Raw genomic sequence first — 13,603 nt, 5'->3', positions numbered from 1 at the left:
TATATATATATATATATATGTATAATATATATATTATATATATATATATATATATATATATATATATATATATATATATATATATATGTATGTATATATATATATATATATATATATATATATATATATATATATATATATTCTATAGGTGAAGGGGAGGAGGAGATTATATGTAACAAACGCACAAGTTGATAATCTATTTTCTTGTTAAGTTTCAAAACTTGTATTTCTAAGAGTAATATAAAGTTTCATATATCTTGTACTTTTAAAAGTAACTGATGTTTGTTTATTAAGAATTAAAAGTATAACACATCAGATATGAGAAAGAAGTATTTTATTTCTTGTCTGATATTACACAATCTTGTAGAAAAGTTTATATTAAAATTCCTTAAATCAAGATTCAACAAATAAATTTAATTGCTATATCAATTTTAAATGTACTTTGTTTTGCACAAAAAAAGCACATTTTATTTTTTTCTTTAAAGTTTCTTTGTACACAATATCTCCAACATAAAACTAGTTGCCATGTTATCTTTTAAATGTGCATTTTATGTACACGACTACTGACTTTGATAAATTCGATGAATTAATCAAATCGAATATATTGAGACCATGTTAGTTTTTAAAGAGAAATAATCTTTTTCATAACATCAATCTCTCGATTTTTATTGCATTATGAAAATTTATTTCGATAAAACTTAAAATGATAAAGTTAATAAGAAAGATTTGAGTATGCGTGTCAAGTATGTTACTATTCGATTAATCAATATCGTTATCGTAATGCTAGAATTTCTCTGGTTGCAATTTTACAAATAATGTTGAAATCTACAGCAATATGTACCCTCCAAAAACCACACTTGCTCCAAATCAATGCAGGATAATTCGGACTCTGTATTCCATGAAAGATGCGAGCCACGGCGCGACCGGTGAATTTCGTATCTCTATAACGTATTATTAAATTACGCACATTAGCGGCAATGTGCTCCTCATTTGCCACCTTATCCTGTACAAAAGAAATGAAAAAAGATATATCTTTCATAGTTTAATAACCAAAAATTCTAAATAGATTTCACTATCAAAAAATGTACCTGGAATACGGTATCAACATTGTTTAAAGGAAAATCCGTTTGAAAATATTCTCTGATAATATTTTTGAGTTCTTCCGATCTCTTCATGACATCATCGTCCAAAATCAAACAATTCTTGATTGTCGGTACGCTGATCTTATCGAACGCCAAGGATATGAGCTCAAGCTGCTGTAAACACGAAGATTCCTGGGAGCGAGTACGGGCGATCAGTGCTTCAAGCGCCTCATCCAATTCCGTGTCGGTCAAATCACCCGGCGCTTTCACCCGTAAGCCGAGTTTATCGTATTGCACCGATATAGCCGAGCGTTTTGTCTTCCCATCAGCTATGAAACACGTTTACATGCATGAAACATAAAAAAAAGAGAAAAAAACCCTTTCCCGAAAAGTGAAACTTGATAGAAACTTTACCTCCTGCCGTCCATTCCAACGTTTTGAGATGGCTTTTTACTACTCCACTATCCCAACCGATGGCCGATGCGATATCAATAACCGAAAATTCAATAATGTTACTATCCTCATGTGAAATCCCCTTCTGCATGTCCAACGCTATCGCCATTGCCAATGGTGGAGACTGAAATCAAAGTCAAATTTCAAAAACTATTCTCCTTAGTAGATTATTTAAGAGGAACATAAGCGCCCGATTGTCCAAATTATTAATTTTTTTGATTTTGCGCGATCGTACGAACTTCCAGTTTACGCAAATGTATATTCTTTTTTTTTTCTTCGTTTCTATACTTTTTCTTTCAATATTTTTTTCTTAATAATTTATTTTTGTATCTTGTTGCTACTGTTTTAATAGAATATTTTTTCCCATAACAAAATTTTCAAAAATCTTATTCTATTATTATCGCTAGAATATTATTGATATTTCGAATAAAAACTTACAGATTGCGCGGCTTGTTTAAGAGCTTGTGGTCCATTGTAGCTGGAAACCCGCGCTCGAACATATACAGACGATAACACGGTAATGAACCTCTTCGAGTGTAGTTCGAGATAGCATAATAATGTCGAAATTGTTTCTTGTGTAATATCGAGATCTTGAACGATCTCGTCGATTGGAAAAGCGACTTCGTGACCAGGACACTTCCAACTGGAATTTTTTTCACTGATTTTTTTGCAAGAGCAGGGAATGAAGATTCTTTGCAGGAGATGTCTGATCGTATGCCTATCGACACCGTTCGCATGTATGTGTTTACGCAATTCCCATTTATCACTATTTTGCTGTATGTTTTGAGGAATAATAATAAATAGATTAATAAAATGGAATCAAAGGATGAGAGAGATTTCAAATAAAGATTTTTCCGAGGAGAGTAATTCATAAATTTTAATCAAATATGATACCGTAGGATTCAAGAACAAATGACAATGCGCTGTGATATTGTCTCTTCCGCTACGGCCGATCTCTTGCACATATCCTTCGAAAGTACCGGGCATATTGTAATGAATGATGGCCCGAATGTCCAATTTATTGATGCCCATTCCGAATGCAACGGTGGCAACCACAATTTTAATTTTACCACTCATAAACTCTTTTTGCACAATTTTGCGCTTGTGAGCCGTCATACCGGCATGATAAGCCTCAGCTATCATGGATATCTTCGCTTTTGGCTTCCCAGGATTTCGCGGATCCTGCGTACATAGATTTAACTTATGAAAATAACAAAAATTTGTTTCATTTTGTTTCACAACTTTTGACATTGTAATTCAATGTGGCTACAATGAGGAAAATCTTAATATTTACCTGCAGTGACACTCTTAACAAGGCTGCGATCCTCTCACATTCTTCTCTACGAATACAGTAAACTATTACACAGTCAAGCTCGCGGAATCTGTCGCTTTTCAATAGCGCGATCAACGCGTGGTCCTTGTTCTCATCCTTGGACACTGTTAAGACGAGATTTTTAGGCAAAGGCACGTCCGATATAACGCCGGCCATACTGTCGTGTAAATCTAGATGCTTCACTATACTTGCTGCGGTGGTCTTTGTGACAGTCGCCGTGAGTCCCAATATCGTCTTCACGTGCAGTTTCTCTTTAAGCACCCGACAGACCATCAGATAAGAAGGTCGAAAATTGTGCGACCATTGAGAAATACAGTGAACTTCGTCGATGCAGGCAAACGCAATTGGTGGTAATTGCCTGAGGAGGGCACCGAAACCGGTAGATTTTTCACCAGCTACCACCGCCTCCGGTGACACCAGAAGAATGTTCACTTTACCGTCCCTGACCGATTGCATTACCTGCTCTCTTACCTTCGGTGTCTGATTGGTATGCAAACATGCAGCGGACAGAACCTTAGGCATGCCCATTACTTGATCGTCCATCAGGGATACTAAGGGCGATATTACTAGAGTAATACAGCGGGAATGCTGGGAGTATAGATACGCCGGCAATTGGTAGCATAAGGATTTCCCAGAGCCCGTCGATAGCATTACCAGAGTAGACTGGCCGGACAAAATTCTCATTATTGCTTTCTCTTGGCCGATCCTAAAATTTTCATGGCCAAACATGCGTAGTGCGTCGAAGACTTCCGTTGGGGTTTTGATAAGACTGCCGTCTTCGTTTGCAGAATATATTGGATCAACCACCTCTCTTTGAGGCGGCAATAATCTGGACAATAATTCTTGTGGTATCTTATGCTGGAAAATTAATGTATCTTTCTCATTAATATCTTTCTCAAAATCGTCATCGAATAACTTTGCCATATCTTCTTTTTCTTCTTCATCTTGTGCACACGAAATCTTCGAAGCAGATGATCCTTCCGAAAGCCAATCGATCCTGTGACTTCGCGCGACAACTTGTGCGTTCCCACTAGCCATCTTCTCAGCTTCCTCCAGAGTCGGAAAATTCGTAGATTCGTCAATCTCGTTCAAAGGTAGAAGAGCAGCGTCCCTGTAGGTTGTACAACGTTTAGCGAAATGTCCAGATTCACCGCATTTGAAACATGTTCCGCCATTTTTGTCGATCAGATCAGCTGCATCCAAGCTGCTCTCGCTAGATGCTAATTTCTTCTTTTGTTTCCACTGATTCCTCTTATACTTAAACAAATTGAAGTTCTTTTTGCCTCGCACGAACACTTTTTTTTTCAAATTTATCCTGACAAAATTATTATTCATTGTTCCAGAGTCCATTTTCTTCTCCAACTTCTCCATTGCGGTCAATTTAGTACTCGCTTTTAAAGGTATCGAATCATTCCTTTCTAGCGCGTCAATATGAAGCGAATCGGAAAGTTGTGCGATGAGATCGCTAGTCTCCGTCGGCTTTATTGGGAAGCGAGGAATCGTTTGCAACATTTTCATGTCATCGTATATCGGAATCTCATATGTTTCCGAGTCTGAATTTTGTTTCTCATCATTCTTCTCTAAATTTGATTTTCGTCTAAGATATTTTCTTTTTTCTCTCACGTCACATTTTTCTTCATTGTTCATCGTCTTTTCTTTACTTCGCTGATTTGTAGATTTTTTAACAGAACGTGTCCGTATAACAGTATTCTTCTTCACTTTTGTCTTTTTAATTTTTTTCTCTTCTGCACAATTGGGATTGGAATCAAACAATACTTGTTTCGCTCTTTGACTTGATGTACATTGACTCACTAGTTTCTCATCAGATATCAAAGTGTCTTCTTGATTTGAAAGATGTTCTGATTTAGGAATAGTATCTGTCAATCTATCTTTTGTTTGATCAGTTTCTGTCTGACAAATATTCTCAGACGTCTTTTTATCATTATTGACAATTTTCGATTCGATGTTTGAACCTAAGGAAACTATGTTGTTTTCAATCCTAATTGATTTGTTCAATGTATTGAAACTCGTTTTAATATCATTAGTTAGCTTAAATGCATTAATATTGTCATCAGCTGCGTTTATACTATATTTATTTTTGAACATTATTAAATCAGAACTTGCATTCACATGACAAGTCTGCTTGAATGTATCGTTATCGATTACATCGCTAGACTGAATAATCGCGGAATCGAAATCCATTTTAACGCATTGTCGTTTTGCGGGACGACCGTCATCTTGATCGCTCAATTGCTTTTTGAAATTTCTGATACGTTTCTTCCTGCACTCTTCTTCAGAATCACTGTTACATATAAAATCTTCATCAGAAACTTGGAGCATTGTTGCAGAATATGCAACAGATGACTTTGGGGAGTGAATGCTGGATTCCGTCGATTCCACTCCAGAATCACTAGTGCCCGAGAATCTCTGTGGATTGATGGTTTCCATGTTCAAATTACTCTCCCTTGTGCATCGATCAAGCCAGCCCTCATTTAAATTACGGTTCACACAAGTCACATGGCCATCTGCCAATTGTTGAACAGCATTGATGGAATATTGAGTGACAGGTTTGCTTTCCTCAAACGTTAATTTTACTGATTCACCAAACATGGGTTTCATCTCATTAGCTGTTGTATCAAAGTCATCTTTGCCATTCGCGACCGTCTGATCAATGCTTGAGTTGGTGTTCTCAAACTTGTTCTTGATTTTAGTCGATGACAGTGATTTCCTCGGGTTTCGTTTAGTAAAGGTTGAACTTTCAAACTTGTTTTTAGATAGTTGAAAAGATGAAGTTCTACCAATCAATAAGGCTTGCTTCTTCTTTGGCATTTGTTCCTTATTCTTGTTCAAATTATTTCCCCAGACTCCCTCAACATTTGTTGATGTATTCAATTGGTTGAAAGAGCTCTCAATTTCTGTAAAACATTTACTATCATGCGGATCTATATTCTCTGCATCTTTTGTATTTTTTTCTGGGCTTGGAATCTTATCCTGATCATTTATTGATTTTTGCAATAAATTGTTAGTGACATTGTCTTGTATATCATCGCAGAAAGTAATATCCGTAAGAGTTTCCTCAAGTGCGCTCGTTTTTAGTTTCCAATATGTTTTATATGCCTCTTTGATAGATATATCCGCTTCTTTTATGTCATTCTGAAAGTTGTCAAAAAAACCCAAATAAAATAAATAAATGAAAAATGTAACAATGTAAATAAGATGCAGGAATATATGTATTACATCACTGATAATATAGCATGTCACAAATCACAATCTTTATTAATAATGTAATAAACATATATAAAAACTCAAAACTCTTAAAAATACTGAACATGCATCTCTGTCTAGTTTACTATCAACTTTTAAAACTGAACAAAATTATAATATTTATTTAATATACAATTTATGTTAATATGTTTATTTAATATACGATTTATATGAATGCAAGATACAAATCAAACAACAGCTGTGTAACTATGATGAAAATGTGAACAGAGGTGAAGAGGCAACATACTTTGTTAGGTTTGCGTCCGTATTTTTCCATAAAATCACTTTCCCATCGTTTTACGCGGAGTTTGTTTTTCATGTATTTGGTTTTAAAAACGGGATCCTCGAGAAGCTTCATGTTATCGTGAAACAAAATTGATTTACAGATACGAAATGCTGAAGGCATTCGAAAATCGGATACGCGTACAATGTTAAATTACACCATCGGTTCTTCGGTTGCTCTCGATGATCCTTAGTCAGTGACTTATAACCAAATGCCATGAAATGAACTGCAAACTGCAAATTGGAGGGACAAATCTCTCCGGACAGGATTTTCGTGCGCATGCGTGAACTACGTCATGAAACATGGGATTGACTTCAACAGACTCGTACTAAGATGCTACATTTTTAAGAAAAGAGGGGCATATAAATTATCAATATTTTTGTTTTTTTTTATTTATAATTTATAATATAAATAATATAAATAATATATATAATATAATATAAATAATATAAATAATATAATTTATAATATAATTTGCAATATAGAACATAAATAATTGTTATATATTAAGTGTATTATTATTACATATATATAAAATATAATATTTTATACTTTAAATATATAATATTTTTTTATAAACATAAAATATGTATTTTTACTCCTTTTCCGCGAGAGGAGTCAAATAATCCTTTTTATTGCAATGAAATATGTGACTGATAGCATAATAGCGTCTGCTAGCGCATGCGCGAGATTTATTCCTCTAATTATTTTTTAGTCTCCGACTTATGTTTACGACTCTGTCGGTAACGATTACGACAATCTTCGTGCTCGGTGCTCAGGTCCTTCAAACGAACATGGATTTGACTTGTCAGAATGCTAGCTTAACTATTGAGTATTTACTTGGTCAATTGAATACAGCCAGACAAGAGATTAATAATTTAAGGTACTTTAAGAAAAATATATTCGTTTTAATCATATATATATATATATGCATATCGCATTGCATATACACATATGTACCAAGCAATACTGTTTAACAGAAGTTTGATTTAATGTATTACAGACAACAAGTGAAAGGTCTACGGTATATACTAGACAAAGATGTTAATAACATTAAACGCTTTTTGGAATTACAAAAAGATGGAGAAGCCTTTTCACACTCCAAGCTAATAGCTTCATCTTTAGAAGAGGCAAAGCCTGGCACAAGCAAAGATCAAGATATACTCAAATTAAAACCTATTGGTGTCATTTCTACTTGGTTTCCGAACAAGAGAGCAACCCCACGACAACCTGGAATATGTGGGAAGGTGCCAGGAAAATTAACACTTTATAATTCTGTATTTACAAATCCAGATCATGCATTGCAAGGCTTGCAGGATTTTTCACATATGTGGTAAGAATAGCACAATGTTGTTTGAAAAAATAATATTGATATTATTGATAAAACAACAAATAATAATCTTTGCCCCCTCTTTTCCATAGGATTTTATTCCATTTTCATAGAAATGATTCAACGCATACTCGTGCAAAAGTAGCACCACCACGATTGAATGGGATAAAAACAGGTGTATTTTCTACGCGTTCTCCACATCGGCCATGTCCTATTGGTCTAAGTTTAGTTAAGATTTTAAAAATTGAGAATTATACAATTTATTTTGAAGGTGTTGACATGGTTAATCAGACGCCTGTTCTAGATATAAAACCATATATACCACAATATGATAGTCCATTACATATTGAGAAATTAAGTAATAGACCAAGAGAGAGTAATACTCAGAATGTCTCAGACATGTTTCACAATATGGGAGAAACCATTTGCTTAAATGAGGACCAATCAACTAATCATTTTAGTGATGATACAAACACTAACAATGCTGTTAGCGAACAAGCTGAATTTGATATTTCCAAAGATGAAGAAATAGCTTTGAGACTTCAGGTAGAAGAATTTCAAGCAACTTCAAATCTTAATGGCTATGATATTACAAGACAATCTTCTCAGTTGATGGAAGCTTATGCTAATAATGCTACTTCATTACAAACTGATATTGCAGATATTATGAATACAGAAACATACCAAATAGATAGGGCACCTGATATGAGATCAGATTTAGATTCTATTGAACACAACACTGCAATATTAATAGCCGAATCACAGGCTGCTTCTATTAGAGATTTGAATAGCAGATTACATGATGTAGATATAAATAATATTAGCAATACAGATTCAACATATATAGAGAGAGATAATGATAATGCAATAGATTATACCGAGAATCAGTCTTTACGCAACTCTAGACTATTGGATGGAGCAGATGGTCCAAGTACAGTTTGTGGTACAGATATAGATTTAGTTAATCATCATATGTTGCATGCAAGAGTCGATAATTCTCCTGTAAGAATGGGAATACGTGAGGCACCTGATGGAGAGGAAGGATTTGAATCTCAGAGTTTGACACCATCGCGAACTTTACCAGATATTCACGCAGCAACAACCGTATCATCTACGCCAATGAATACGGCAATGGAAGATAACTTTTCTGAGATAAGAGTACCAAACTGGATTTCGCAGCCTCGTACAACGACATTGTCAGTAATTTTCAATGAACGTGCTTTGATACAATTAAACGAGATTTCAGACGATAAAGTTGATGAACAAAAACAAGCTATAGAAAATGTATTAAGAGAAGATCCTAGATCGGTGTATCTAAGGCAAAGGTGGGGTAGCCAATTTTACACTTTTTTAATATATGATCTGCACATCACATGTAGATTTGACGATAGTAGAGGTATTGTTACTGTATTCCAAGTGCGACACGCGGGTCGTACTTGCGATTGCGGCGAGCCTGAATGGCAATGCTTAGGACATTCTCCTTTATCTTAATATATTATACAGCGAAATAAAGCAAATATTCTAGTAAACAGGGAAAAAAGAAGAGCAAAATACTATTTCTGTATAGTAATTTAGCATAAAGAATTTAAGTAAACTTTCATTTCCCAGAAATCTTTCTCGTAAAATAATGTTTGCTTTTAATAACAATTATTTTAGCTAATAGAATATTTATTATAATAATATGAAAATATTTTTCTTAATGATGTCTTATAGTTTTTTAATTTTAATGCAAATGTATAAGTTCCTACATTTTGTTATCATTTTGTTATGCAATTATCAATTATATTAAATTTATTGTAGAGTTTATACGCACAAAAAAAAAAAAAAAATAAGGCGCATAAGAAAAGGGAAATAATATACTTTATACATTTTATATAAGATCGGGAAAAATCATAATAGAGAATATAACTTTTTTTTTTAATGAATATGGTGTGATTCTATAATAATATTTTGTAAATATTTATATATATTTATTTTTATGTATACATTCGTATAGTAGAATCTGCACCTGCTGAAAACACCCATGGTTCGATGGGATGAAACATGATGTCCAAAATACCAAAATCGTTATACGACTCATGATTACATAATCTTTTCAATGGCACAATTAACGGATTTTGTAAAAGATCACTGAAAAAAGTACATATACAAGTGTTAAATATACAGATGTGCAAAAAGATTTCATTATATTAATTTTTCATTTATTTCATTATATCTTACTTGTACACCATTCCGTGAGACACGATAAGTCCCCTATCATCACCTCCAGATGCGAATAAAGGATATCGTTTGTGAAATGCTACAGCACGTACACCAGCTCCATGTAATCGCAATGTTTGATAAGGTTTAGTGCTTAAATCCAAGTCGAACCAGAGCATTTTGCGATCGTAGGTTGCTACCAAGACATTATCACCTCCTAAAAAAATTTATATTGACGATCATGTATCAGAAACATATACATATAATCGATACAAAATATATAAATATAATTTACCAGGATGAATAGCCATTGTTGATATCCATTGTGAATTGGATAATAACTTTTTGACCATTTCCTGTTTCACAAGATCATATATCCTTACATTCCTTTGTGTCTGAGGAAAATATAAATAATCTATTAAAAAAGATTGAAGTATATTAATAATATTAGTATTTTTAATATAAATTACTATTACTTACTGCAACAAATAAATATGGTCTAATTGGATGAAATAACACACACTGTATTAATCCCTTTGATTTACTAAAAGGCAATTGAGATCTTCGTTTTGACAACTGATTTATCAACACTGATCTATTTTGGCCATCTGGCATTACAGTAGCAAAATAATCTCCCTTTCCATGCCATGTTATTTGATTTACCATTTTAAAATTATTTAGAATTATCCTGATTCCAATGGACCACTGTTCCCCTTCTACTTGCTCCCACTGTACTGCACTTTGTACTCTGTCACTTACTAATATCATATAACATACATTAATCTCACATATATATGACTTTATCTCAAAAAAGAGGGCTTATAGAGAAACATATATTTATATAACTATTTTTTTTAAATTATTTTTAGAAAAATCTATATAAACAATATTGATTTGATTATTGAGTTATTGATACCTATTTTTTCACTCTGTGGTATTATCTCCAAAAGCTGATCAGTTTTGCTGCTAATAAGATCATCTCCGACTCCAGGATTTATTAAAAGAACTTTTTTATCAGCTGCAACAGCTATCAATGATACAGCTTGATTTGGACACCAGGCAACACTTCTAATAACACCGCCACAGGGCACTGTCTTTAAGCATCTGCCTGTATTCACTTCCCATACTGTCAAAATAATACATGTTTTTATTCGACATGCAAAGTATATAATTTACAATATATTAATAAAATACATTTTAATAAATATAAAAAATTTGTACATGTAACAATAATTATTTACGTAATATATATACATATACATAATTTATTATGCCATTATATATAATAACATAAATAAATATAAATTAATATACTATTATATATAATGATAATATGTAATAAATATAAATTAATATACATATATATGATGAGTTAAGTAACTTACTCTTCAATAACATGTCATCCCCACCAGAAGCAATAAACTGACCATCTGGTTCTGCAGTAATACTTCTAACCATATCTGTATGTCCTTTAAATACCATAAACATTGTTGTTGGAAATGGTTGCAAATCTCTTGGACTGGGCAATTGTGGAACCAAAGCTTCAGGCTCTATTGTTAGTCTCATTTTTAATGCTCTAGGGCATAGGTACAGATCTAAACACCTCTGAAATCTTTCCTTGATATATCTAGAGTATGCTGGTACTTCTCGAAGAGTATTATACTTTTCTGGTATAAAATGTAATTTTCTCTTCCATGGAGTTGTTTTTAATTTATTCCATTCTTTAAGTTCTTTCTTATCAAATAAATATTCCACTGGAGGATTATAGCTTTCTGCATGACCAGGTAAATGTCTTTTAGGTGCTGGAATATGCTTATGAATTCTACGCATCTCCTCTGCCTGATCATCAGACTGCCATAACATATAAAATTGTGGTCCCTGATCCTTTTCCCTATCTTTTTCCATCTCAGCAGTAGATTTCATCCAGCCCATCTTGAGAGCATGAACCAATTTTGATACCTTTCTAGCTTCAATCTTAGATGGTAAGAAAGAACGCTTATGTTCTGGAAATTTCCGAAGAGGCGTTTTCATTACTTCAGAAGTAAACCAATCCACCCATGGCTGTCCAATATATACAACATATAAAGTAGTTAAGTTTTTAATATATTACACACAATATATTTTCAAATTAAATTATTATAAATATAGCTTACCGCATATTCATCAAATTGAACATCAGGTATTTTTTGTTTCTGTATTCTTACAATTAAATCTATATCCGTTTCACTTAATATAATATTCTGGCCAGTTTGAGGATCTTTTATAGTTCTCCAAAAATCAGGATCTTCCATTCTTTTCAAAAAGTTATCTAATTCATCGCCTTTTTGCGGCTTTGAAATTTTCTTACCCTCCCAATCATAACCGAGATGATCATAATCATCATACCATTTCATTGGCACATTCCCAACTGTGTTATAAGTATCTTCCTCATCGGAACTATCATACTCATATTCATCTTCGCCATCAGACATATTTTTAGTTTTTGTTTTGTTATAGGTATCATTTTTATGTGCTTGTGCTTCTGAGTTTTTAGAATTCTTATCTTTTCCTAATGTATTTAATTTGTTTAGAGATGTTTTACTTTTATTCTTAATCTTTAATTTACTCTTTTCTTTTGATGTAATTGTTGAATTCTCTTGTGTTCCTTTATAAGAATTATTTATTGCTTTGTTATCTTCTGAATCTTCAATAGACTCATCTATAGATTCATAATCTGATTCAAGTTTATCACTTTCGTCATCAGATAAAAAAACAATGGGATCCTGTTCTTCATCGGAATTGAGTATATCTGCATTTTCCACTTCTTCATCTGTAGAATCTTCATCATCATTGATATGAGCTTTTAACAAATCCATATTAAAATTCTGAAATGTTAAGAAATTATATATATTTTATTATTACTATATCATAATAATTGTTTTTATTTTGAATTTATTTCCATATAATAGAATTATTATAATATATTATGATATAAGTTTATAATTATATATATATATATATAATGTGTGTGTGTGTGTGTGTGTGTTAACATAACTCTATATGAATAGGATAAACAAGTAGTATATATAGAAATGTATGTACAATGTATGTATAAATATGTTGAATGTATGTATAAACGTATACAATACCTTTGCATTTATCACACATGCATCTTTTTTAGTTTCTTCATTTCCTCCTGATGTCTGATTAACCTGTTTTCTCTTTAAGACTTTCTTTCCCATTTTCTTTAATGTGTTCACTATGTTATAAAATTAGTTTAAGTATTAAGTCAGATATTATTTTTTCATAAATTACATGTATTCGTATATTATTTCCTTTTTGAATTTCTGAAAATATAAAGTACTACAAAATCCTTTTCTTCTACAGTTTGCACTGGCACCATTTGAACGAGATCAACTCTAACCTCTCTTTCCATAAAATCACGTGTATCGGGTAAAATTATTTTTTTTTTTTTTTTCTTTATTTATCATAGACATAGAAAACTCGTAGACGTAAAAGAGTAACGTTCGATTGACCAATCACGACAAAGAAATTTTCATGTCTTTTTTTGATTGGTCGGTTTTCAGACGTCATTCTATTCCAAGGAATAAATTTTGGTACGCTACTAAGAATGGAAACTCGGTAAAGTTCAGCTACAAAGAACAAACTTTTCTGACCCG

The 13,603-nt window shown here is 32.7% G+C and overlaps 3 protein-coding genes across 3 annotated transcripts; 1 reads left to right on the top strand and 2 right to left on the bottom strand.

Moving 5' to 3' along the window:
- Nucleotides 1–54: 54 nt before the first annotated feature.
- LOC126858194 (ATP-dependent DNA helicase Q4) lies at nucleotides 55–6,668 on the bottom strand. Its single transcript, XM_050608312.1, has 7 exons — nucleotides 6,380–6,668; nucleotides 2,830–6,021; nucleotides 2,430–2,717; nucleotides 1,974–2,309; nucleotides 1,497–1,659; nucleotides 1,089–1,411; nucleotides 55–1,003 (listed from the first exon to the last, which is right to left on the bottom strand). The coding sequence occupies exons 1-7, from the start codon at nucleotides 6,536–6,538 to the stop codon at nucleotides 773–775; spliced, it is 4,692 nt and encodes a 1,563-aa protein (XP_050464269.1). The 5' UTR covers nucleotides 6,539–6,668; the 3' UTR covers nucleotides 55–772.
- Nucleotides 6,669–7,143: 475 nt separating this feature from the next.
- LOC126858209 (tRNA (adenine(37)-N6)-methyltransferase-like) lies at nucleotides 7,144–9,383 on the top strand. The gene is made up of 3 exons (XM_050608356.1): nucleotides 7,144–7,298; nucleotides 7,419–7,748; nucleotides 7,838–9,383. Exons 1-3 carry the CDS (start codon nucleotides 7,210–7,212, stop codon nucleotides 9,234–9,236), a joined length of 1,818 nt encoding a protein of 605 aa, XP_050464313.1. The 5' UTR covers nucleotides 7,144–7,209; the 3' UTR covers nucleotides 9,237–9,383.
- Nucleotides 9,384–9,606: 223 nt separating this feature from the next.
- On the bottom strand, nucleotides 9,607–13,350 carry LOC126858196 (ribosome biogenesis protein BOP1 homolog). Its single transcript, XM_050608325.1, has 8 exons — nucleotides 13,073–13,350; nucleotides 12,098–12,808; nucleotides 11,330–12,005; nucleotides 10,861–11,070; nucleotides 10,425–10,702; nucleotides 10,240–10,339; nucleotides 9,966–10,161; nucleotides 9,607–9,875 (listed from the first exon to the last, which is right to left on the bottom strand). Exons 1-8 carry the CDS (start codon nucleotides 13,163–13,165, stop codon nucleotides 9,722–9,724), a joined length of 2,418 nt encoding a protein of 805 aa, XP_050464282.1. The 5' UTR covers nucleotides 13,166–13,350; the 3' UTR covers nucleotides 9,607–9,721.
- Between the last annotated feature and the right edge of the window lie 253 nt (nucleotides 13,351–13,603).

Source organism: Cataglyphis hispanica, chromosome 24, assembly GCF_021464435.1.
Source record: "Cataglyphis hispanica isolate Lineage 1 chromosome 24, ULB_Chis1_1.0, whole genome shotgun sequence".
NCBI classification, from domain to species: Eukaryota; Metazoa; Arthropoda; class Insecta; order Hymenoptera; family Formicidae; genus Cataglyphis; species Cataglyphis hispanica.
This window is presented reverse-complemented; position numbering and strand designations above follow the sequence as displayed.

Excerpts from the sequence above, each read along its gene's own strand:
- LOC126858194 (XM_050608312.1), bottom strand. The coding sequence starts at position 6,538 with ATGCCTTCAGCATTTCGTATCTGTAAATCAATTTTGTTTCACGATAAC. Across the intron at positions 6,022-6,379 it reads ACGGACGCAAACCTAACAAA|AATGACATAAAAGAAGCGGA; the intron begins GTATGTTGCCTC and ends GACAACTTTCAG. Across the intron at positions 1,660-1,973 it reads TTAAACAAGCCGCGCAATCT|TCTCCACCATTGGCAATGGC; the intron begins GTAAGTTTTTAT and ends CTTTGATTTCAG.
- LOC126858209 (XM_050608356.1), top strand. The coding sequence starts at position 7,210 with ATGGATTTGACTTGTCAGAATGCTAGCTTAACTATTGAGTATTTACTT. Across the intron at positions 7,299-7,418 it reads CAAGAGATTAATAATTTAAG|ACAACAAGTGAAAGGTCTAC; the intron begins GTACTTTAAGAA and ends AATGTATTACAG. Across the intron at positions 7,749-7,837 it reads CAGGATTTTTCACATATGTG|GATTTTATTCCATTTTCATA; the intron begins GTAAGAATAGCA and ends TCTTTTCCATAG.
- LOC126858196 (XM_050608325.1), bottom strand. The coding sequence starts at position 13,165 with ATGGGAAAGAAAGTCTTAAAGAGAAAACAGGTTAATCAGACATCAGGA. Across the intron at positions 11,071-11,329 it reads GGATGACATGTTATTGAAGA|TATGGGAAGTGAATACAGGC; the intron begins GTAAGTTACTTA and ends TTATTTTGACAG. Across the intron at positions 10,340-10,424 it reads GACCATATTTATTTGTTGCA|ACACAAAGGAATGTAAGGAT; the intron begins GTAAGTAATAGT and ends TATTTTCCTCAG.